At 44.2% G+C, this 9,733-nt stretch overlaps 1 protein-coding gene across 1 annotated transcript; it reads right to left on the bottom strand.

Moving 5' to 3' along the window:
- Positions 1–1,417: 1,417 nt before the first annotated feature.
- On the bottom strand, positions 1,418–6,351 carry WFDC6 (WAP four-disulfide core domain 6). Its single transcript, XM_025400497.1, is given in 3 exon segments — positions 1,418–1,456; positions 4,906–5,048; positions 6,261–6,351. Coding segments are annotated over 3 exon segments (273 nt in total).
- Between the last annotated feature and the right edge of the window lie 3,382 nt (positions 6,352–9,733).

The following is a 9,733-nucleotide window of genomic DNA, read 5'->3' as shown; positions in this document are numbered from 1 at the left end:
TCTCCTGGGTTAGGTGGTGTTGGGGCGATTGCCAGCATTTTAGGCATGCAAATTAAAAGGAAGTTGAGTTGGGGATATATTTATTTTGGAGTTAGTAGAATATATTTAGGCCGTTTGCTGTCATTTCTATGTGTAGGAAGTTGCTGCTAGCTGTCCTGGTGGAGGAGCAGCTGCAAATAATACTCCCGTTGTCTACTGGGCCGATTCCCTTGACGTTATGACACTAAGTTATGGGACTAGAGGTTGCACTGTAAAATGAACGTTCTTAGCCCAAGAAGGTTGTGGGTAGTAGAGGAGAAACAAGTTTTGAAATGTATGGAGCCAGGAAAATAAGCCTGTGGAGCATTCTTTCAAATAACAGATACATCATTTTTTTTTTTTTTTTTGAGATGGAGCCTCACTCTGCCGCCCAGGATGGAGTGCAATGGTGCCATCTCGGCTTACTGCAACCTCCACCTCCCAGGTTCAAGCAATTCTCCTGCCTCAGCCTCCTGAGAAACTGGGACTACAAGTGCGCACCACCACACCTGGCTAATTTCTTGTATTTTTAGTAGAGATGGGGTTTCACCATGTTGGCCAGTCTGGTCTTGAACTCCTGACATCAGGTGATCTGCCCACCTCGGCCTCCCAAAGTGCTGGGATTACAGGCATGAACCACTGAGCCCAGCCAGATACATCACATTTTCAGTGGGAAAAAAAAATCAGCTCTTATGGAAGCCTGTTCAGAAGTTCTTTTCTAGTAAGCATATACTTGATAATTCAATATGTGTAATTTTAAATGTACCATGCATTTTTTCTTTTTTAATGGAATTGTACAAAAGATAATTTATTAAAATTCCTGTGTTTCTAGGACACAAACCTGTAACAGAACTACAGACATCAAGCACGGCTGCAAGCATTCGGGTATATGTTTTATCCAATTCACCTGTAATAAAAATTAAAATATCGTATTTTGATCACCATGTTAAATAAAAGAGTTAGTTATCTTTCCACAGGAAAATTTGCAGGATTTTCATACTCTCTCCCTTTTCTGGTGTCACCAGAAGGTGCAATAGCTTCTTGTTCTCTGAAAATTACATATAGAGAGATGTGAGTATATGTCAATATCAACATATTGCAGATGTGAATTATTCAGCCTCAGAGAAATCAGACCCCACAGAGCGCTTTATTAAGGCAACTGAAGCCTTCACACGAATAAATGGGGGTTCTGAAAGTTGAAGACATAGAGTTTCATACTGAGAAGTGGTCAAGGGGAAGAGCATTGTGTTTGAAGATATGCTACACTGGAAGAAAGGGTGTAAGCAATTCCTGGAGTTCAGTTTCTGCAACAGCCAAGGTTTGGCCCGTGGAAGCCAATTTGGAGCATCAATCAGGCACACGTGGAGAGAGGCCTGGATTATGATCCAAATCCTGGAGGTTATTCAGGCTCCTCCTTATGGTATAAAGTAAGGCTAACCTGTGAGGTAGAAGATTAAAGGGTGAGGTGCTTGGACCCTGACCACATTAGGAACCAAATCTTGCACCTAATGGGAAAAAGGAGGTGGGATCATTTTTATATCTTTGGGCGGGAACGGAATGAAGGTGAGTTTGGGGGATCCTAGAATGATCATGGGTTCTGACTTGTCCAGTAGAGTCTCAGTTTATGCCTGTTGTCCCAGTGTAATAATTAATGTCACCTCACCTTCAGACACTTTCAAAAGTGATTTGGTTTGGCCAATAAAGTATGTGGTTGCCCTGGTTAGAAATAACCTTTAAAAGGAAGAGAAGTAACAACAAGGTTTAGTGAGAAGTAAAGGCCTATAATGATTGACTGATGAATGGTGCCCAGGGCTGGGCTGGGTTTACTGGGCTTCCATCTGACCTGGTCTGGGATACTCCACCACTTCTGTTTTCTCTCTACACCCACTACTCGCCTCGTACTTGCCAATATCCCTTTGACTAATCCCTCCCTTCCCACCCTCTTTCCCAAAATATCCTTCTACTTATACTTATGCATTAGAGCTGATTTTGTCATTCCCAGGCCCACCTAGGTCTTGGAATAGACCAGCCAACACCCAGACCTCCCAGTGTGGCCTTGGTGAGCACAGGAGACTGGGACCTCCGGGACTTATGGTATTTTTTGCAGGTGACCAGGCAGATAGCTTCAGTTTGGAAGTTGTTATTGTTCCCCTGGCAACGGCCATAGATGAATTCGGAGCAGATCTTAGGGTTTTTTGTTTTGTTTTGTTTTGTTTTGTTTTTTTATTGTACCACCAATGTGGTATGGAGGCCAGGCAGGGGCCAGCCTCCTGTGGCATACTGCATATACCTGCAGGGAGATCACAGAACAGAGCTGTTTGGGTGCCTGTCTCCCTGGAGTATGTCCATCTCTCCCTTTCTCTGACCACCGCTCTCTTTGTCTCCGCTGAGAAGCAAATTTGGCTCGGGGCTCTGCTCCCAATTCAGTGTGAATCTTGACCACTCATTTTACCTCTCTGGTCCTTGACTTCCTCATCTGTAAGATGAGAATGCAAAATCCCAACGTGCTCGCCTAACAGGGCTGTTGGAAGGAACAGCTGTGACATCACATGGCTTCTTTTTCCTTGCCTCCCCAACATCTGAACACTAAATCTGGCTGATTTTGCCTCCTAAATAGCTCTCCTTTATTTCCTTTCTGCCGCTTTCTTAATTCGAGCATCATTATCTTTTGCAAGGACTTCCATGAAAGGCCACCAGCTGATCTCCAAGACTTCTGCAATCTGCTCGACATTGGTTTCCAGAATGGCAGATCTGCTGGGCACAGGATAAAGTTCTACCAAACCCAGAGAGACTTCAGAATCCATTTTCTCCTCCTCCTCTCCAACTTTATTTCTTATGCTGCCCCAACACCCAACTTCCCACACTTATGCTCTAAAAATAGTATGTTCTTACACACCCCGTGCCTTTGCACATGTCTGACATATCCAGACCTCTCTTGCTAAGTGCACTCTTGTTCATTCTTTAAAACCCTTCCCAGACATTGACTCTTTTATGCAGTCTTTCCTGGATTCATTCTTTACTCCTTGCTTTTCTTTGTTGCCTCTCAATCTTGCACACACATTTATCATTTCCATGTACTTTCTTGTTCACATTTTCTGATTCCTCCATGAGAATGTGAGGTTTGTGAGAGGGAGTTGCATCTTATGCTATCTTGATACAGCAGTTTCTAGCAGGTAATTTGGCATAGAGAGGATGCTTCAGGAGTAGTCACAGAAAAAAAAAAACCCCGAAACTCAAATCTACCCTGATCTTAAGCATTTATTGAGCAATTATTTTGCCCATAGTGCTATGAGGTACAAATAGAGTTCTTTAGAACCTCATAGTCTGAAGCATGACAAAACAACAATTATAGCACTGATTAGTGTCAGACACTATTCTTAGTAGTTGACATCTACTAACATTTAATCTTGTAAAGTAGGTCCTCTTATTGTTCTCATTATGCAGATGAGGAAACTAAGGTTTAGAGAGGCTAAATAACTTTCCTATGACCACACAGATGGTAAGGGATTTGAACATAGGTTAATCCATTGCTGTTAGAATCAAGACCAGATCTCTTACCAGCTCTCCTTCCCCCATCTAGCCCAGCTTCATCTTTCTCTCTTTTTAAAATTTGTTACTTGTTTATTTATCAAGAGAGACTATTTGTCAGCCCACATATTCATGCTTCATGTTTCAGGAACACAAGTCAGTGTCAAACTTTAACCCAAAGAAATCATTTCAATTCCAAAATCGCTTTGCACTCTGAAAGATACCAGCCTTCCCCATCTCCTGAAAATCTCTTATAGAATTACAATTTCTGTAGAAATCTGTGTATGCCTTATTTCTTAGTCCAGCAACAGCGAACTTACGGACAGCTGCAATCCATAGGGATGCAACAAATGCTTGAACAATATGAAACCACGGATGCCTGGTTGGAAGGCCACACATTTGAGGTTTTGTCAAAGCACTGAAAACCTAGTTATTGTCTTGAAAGGTATGCCAACCTAAAGTAACAAGATTCAGAAAATATGATTAAGTAGGGCGTTTATTTGAGCCCAAAACTTGAGGATGGCCACTTGGGAGTACAGATTCAAGTTGCCCTGAATATACACTACCAGCTTCCTCTTTCTTATCTCTTGCTCACTCTCTGCTTTCCAGCCTTTCTAGGCCTGAACATGCTGCCTCCTGCCACAGAGCCTTTGTACATGCTATTACCTGTGCCTGAAAGGCTATTTCTTCCCATTTTTGGTCTAAGTACTCATCTTTCAGATCTTAAATCATGGATATCTTTCCCAGAAAAACCTTTTCTGACCTTCCTGGCCACAATGAGCAAGTGGAACCCATCATGGCTGTCACGGGCACCAATCAATATTTGTTGAATGAATAGAATGAATGAATAGTCCTTGATGGTCTTCTTTAGAGCTCAATAATATGAGCAGAGAAGAAAGAGTGTAGGTGGTCTAAGGTGGTCAGGGAAGGCATCCTGGATTTATATAGACAGAGAGGCCTGGAGAAAAAAGCCAGGAAATACAGATTATATACCTGTCTCTTATAGCTATCACATAACCTGACACAATGTTGGCATTTGATGAGACTTCGGTGACTACTTGGCATCTCAAGAATCACTGAAGAGTAGCCAAAGACCATGTGGTCCAATATCAACACCTGTCTTATGGAAAGGGAAACTGAGATCCAGAAAGGAAAACTACATTGTTCATATCACATACCAAAATAGAGGAAAAAATGAAATAAAATCCGTGTCTCCCAAGTCCAGGACTGACAGATTTGTGTCAAGTAGAAGATGTACCTAAACTCTAGGTCAGAGACTAACCATCAGTGAACCAGGAGACAGAGTTAGTGCAGTGCAGGTGGAGATAGGAGGTGAGGGCACTGGGAAATTTAGGAAGCATCTGAGTTACCTTGTCTGAGGTCTAAACATTTCTTTCCACAGCTGAACAGGCAACGCTTCATGTTTTCTGGGCAATCTCTGTGTTTGGTACAGTGGTCTATTTCTTCCACTTCGCATTCTACTTTGATTTTGGGACACAGCTCTAAGGCAAGGGAAGATATATTCCCTCGAGGCCTTAAAGGAGCCAGTGCTCCCCCTCTCCAAGCCCAGGGCACCCCTGCAGAGTTAAAGAACCTTGTTTCCACTTCACCTGTCCCCAAAAGGTAGTGGCCCTCAGGTAGCTCAGGAATTTCCCAACACTGCCCACATCCCCAACCCCATAACAACTCACCATCGAATCCCTAAACCAACCCCTACCCTCTATCCACACCATCTACGAGGTTCCTGGGAGAAAGATGCACTCCTCTAAGACTATTCTGGTCACTCAGCCTTGCTGTGCTTGGTTGCTCCCCCAGAAGGCGCTGTGGCTCTCGATGATTGAGATCAACATTTCTGGCATCAGATAGCTTGGCTTTTGAATTCTGGGCCACCCTTGGTGTGCCAGGCACTTCTGAGTCTTGATTTCCTCATTTGCCCATAGGATTGCTTTGAAGACTAACGCAACACAGTTTGACAAGCCATCGTCAGACTTCCTGGGGCAACATGACGTAACTCATACGGATGAAGCACTGACTGTGAGCTGCCTTTTCTCCTTAATCCTCATTACATATCTATGGATAAGCACTCTTAATATTCACATTTTATAAACAGAAGAATTGGAAGCATAAGGAGGTTATGTGAATTTGCCCAAGGTCACACAGCTACTCAGGGATGGAGCCAGGATTTGAACCTACAATGTGTGGCTCCTGAGTGCTCACTTTCAACCACTAATTTTCAGTGCTCAGTACAGTTAGCTGCTAATTGTGAGTCTTCACATTTCAGCATTCCAAGGGACTTCTGGAGACCATTCTTTACCCCAAAGGCTAGGGTCCTCAGTGGGTATGGGTGTGGGGGCTGCAATGAGAACATCTGGAAGCTAACACAGTTGGTGTTGTGGGGAACAGCCTGTTTTTCTTATGGGAGACTTCCTTGGGCTTACTACTCTTTCTTAGTTCATTTCATGAGCTCTAGGTCCAGGCACCTCCAGCAAGAACCTTTTAGAACGTCAGCAAGGAGTCAGTTGTCACAGATTCAGATGCCTATATTCACCAAGGGAGTCTCTTACCAAGAGACTCCAAATAGCTTCCCTCTTTCCCACCCGGAATCCCAGGCACAGGTGGAGAAAATAATTTCTCAACTGCAAAATTATTCTTTGTTCCTTCCTCCCCACCAAGTTTCCTTTCTCCATTTCAAGGACTGAGTCCCCAGTACTTACTGCCAAAGATCCCTTCAGCGTGCCCAGGTTTCTGGACATCCCCCAGAAGGAAGAATGGTACCAGGATTGGCAGAAGTCCTCAGAGTCCCATTTTAGGAAGTACTAGCCTGGTTGATGGCACCAAAACTAAGAAACGCTGTTCAGCACCTCCTACCTCTGCGCTTTGCCTGCCCTGGTGTGCCCCAGCACTCCAAGAGACAGTCATGGAGACAAGCCAGCCAGACTCCCCCATCAGGAACACCAGATCCCTGAGGCCATCAGTGGGACTACCTGGGGTAAGGGGGCCTTGATAGGCGGCTCCTGATCCTCAGCAATCTGAGGCTTTCTGGTCTACCAGGGAAAGAGGGCACATCTTGTCTTGCGCTTTCCAGGCTCTCTTAGCAGAAGGGGGGGTTTAACTCCAGAGTCTCCCATTTCCCAAGGGGAGTTTGGAGGTTAAGAGTATGCTAGCTCTCTTCCTTCTTTCTAATTTCACACTTCTCCTGACATGTCTATTCTTATGTTTTATTTTTCTTTTTTCTTTTTTTTTTTTTTTTTTTTTGAGATGGAGTCTCGCTCTGTCGCAGCCCAGGCTGGAGCGCAGTGGCCGGATCTCAGCTCACTGCAAGCTCCGCTTCCCGGGTTTACGCCATGCCAGTCAGAATGGTGATTATTAAAAAGTCAAGAAACAACAGATGCTGGTAAAGCTGTGGAGAAACATGAATGCTTTTACACTGTCGGTGGAATGGAATGGAAATTAGTTCAACCATTGTGGAAGACAGTGTGCCAATTCCTGAAAGATCTAGAACCAGAAATACCATTTGACCCAGCAATCCCATTACTGGGTATACATTCAAAGGAATATAAATCATTCTTTTATAAAGATACATGCCTGATACATTCACTGCAGCACTATTTACAATAGCGAAAACATGGAATCAACCCAAATGTCCATCAACGATAGGCTGCATAAAGAAAATCTGGTACATATATACCATGGAATACTAGGCAGCCATAAAAAGAAATGAGATCACATCCTTTGCAGGGACATGGATGAAGCCGGAAGCCATTATCCTAAGCAAAGTAACGCAGGAACAAAACTAAATACCACTTGTTCTCACTTGTAAGTGGGAGCTGAACAATGAGAACACATGAACATGGGGAAGGGAACAACACACACTGTGGCATCTGGACGGGGCAGGGGGAGGGAAAGCATCAGGATAAATAGCTAATGCATGTGGGGCTTAATACCTAGGTGATGGGTTGATAGGTGCAGCAAACCACCATGGCACAGGCTTACCTATGTAACAAACCTGCAGGTCCTGCACATGTATCCTGGAACTTAAAATAAAATAAAATATTTTTAAAAAGAAAATTTATAAGTCGGTTTTGCATGATTCTTTAAAAGGTCCCCAGTAGGATTCAGCCACAGTGGTACCCAGCTCTTAATACTCTTCTCTCTTCCCTTCTCTCCCCTGAATTACTCATCCCACTCCCCATCTTGTATGTCTTGGGAGATATCTCAAACAAACTACCTGCACCCATGCCCTGTTCCCTGGGTTACTTTCTAGAGGATCCAAACTAAGGCATTGTCCTTCGGTCCTTGACTAAAAAGGGTTTTACAATCTTTTGTAGAAACAGAGGAAGATAACAATAACCCTGGAACTCTCAACTCTCAAAGTTCTGATTGTCTTCACTCCCTTGAATGATGTCACCAGAAGCCTCAATGATCCCTTACTCTGCAAAGTGTAATGTGCCAAAAAGATGTCAATTACTCAGCCTCAGAGGCACAGGATTACATCATGTTCTTTATTGGAAACAGTTGAGAGTGACACAGGTATCAACTGGGAGCTCTAGAAGTTGGAGATAAAGGGGACATAAAGATGAAATCAAAACGGAAGGATATTGTGCATCAAAAGAGCCAAAGATGAAGGAAAAGGAAGGAGATGCAAGGGTTCTGTTTGGCGAAGGGCTAAGATCTTGGAATGCTGCGAGTGAAACTGGAAGTCAATCTNAGCCGGCCACCCCCTTTCTTCTGGGAACACTAAGTTCCCAAGGTCACAAATGGGACTAACTGGCACCCACAGCTCACAGCTTGGGAGGAAGGGTCTCTCATCGAACGGATCTTGATCCTTACACCCCTAGGATGCACTGGGCTGAGGGCTCTAGTCAACCCCAGGGAGTGGACAAAGCGTGTCTCCCACTTTCCAGGCTGCCTTCAGAGTGAATGCCACCATCTTGGGTCTTCATCTTGTTAACTTGGAGAGTGGTGGAGTGTCCTCATTCGTCATTCATTTTCCATCGTACGTGCGCACTTATGGGCGCACCCCTTCTGCTTGTCTCTGACAATGTGTCCCTGGCGGTCTCTTGGTATCTCATTGTTTATCTGTGCCTCTCTGTGCCTAAGTCTGTTTCTCTTTCCCCATGGTCTCTGTGTTCCTTTCTCCCTCTTCCACAGTTTCCTCCCATCCTTCTGTCTTTGGTTTTATCTTTGGTTCACTCATATTCATTGACTAAGGCCAAAGAATAAAGATTTGCCACAGAACAGGGTGTAAGGGAGGAATCAGGCTGATAGCAGAGTCTTCAGAGATGTTTCTCAAAGTTTCATGGCTCTGAGAGCAAGAGAGAATATCAGATCTTAGAGGGAGCCTTTATCATCAATGCAAGCTCCTTCATAGCTGAGGAACTATGTCATGAAGGGAGTTGCCTGAGAGACTACAGTGGAATAAAGTTCAGTAACACAGCAGACTTTGGGGATTCTAACTGGGCTAGGAAAGGAGCTGTGGGAAAGAGGTGCTGGGGAACTTGGACAGCTTTCCGTTCCTACAGCCACGGAATCTTCACCGGCCACTCAGCCAGTCCTGGGAAGGAGAGAGACACTCTTTCCAGAGTAAATGTTATCCCTAGGGCTCCCGTTTTCTTCTCTAACTAGGTGTTACCCTTTTGGGCCAAGTTTGTTCTCCAAATATTCCTACATGACAGACAGAGGCCAGACAAAGACAACCTTATCATCAGAGAGTGACTATATGCTCACAAAATTTAGTATCAGAGACAGAGCCCCCATAAGCGTCCCATGCCACCAACTTGACAATCTCACTTAAAGAGACTACCAAATTTGAATTGTTCTTTGTTTTGCTCTTCTCTTCTCTTGTCTTCTCTTGTCTTCTCTTCTCTTTTCCTTTCCTGTCTTTTCTTTTCTTTTCTTTTCTTTTTTTTAAAGACAGTTTAGTTGTGTCATCCAGGCTGGAGTGCAGTGGCACAATCTCAGCTGACTGCAACCTATACCTCACCAGTTCTGGCAATTTGTGCCTCAGCCTCCTGAGTAGCTGGGATTACAGGCATGCACCACCATGCACTGCTAATTTTTGTATTTTTAGTAGAGATGAGGTATCGCCCTTGGCCAGGCTGGTCTCCACTTCCTGGCCTCAAGCAATTTGCCCGCTAAGCCTCCCAAAGAGTTGGGATTACAGGCATGAGCCACCAAGCCTGGCTAG

This window comes from Theropithecus gelada, chromosome 10 (assembly GCF_003255815.1).
Source record: "Theropithecus gelada isolate Dixy chromosome 10, Tgel_1.0, whole genome shotgun sequence".
NCBI classification, from domain to species: Eukaryota; Metazoa; Chordata; class Mammalia; order Primates; family Cercopithecidae; genus Theropithecus; species Theropithecus gelada.
Note: the sequence above shows the minus strand (reverse complement) of the source record. Positions and strands in the feature narration are given on the sequence as shown.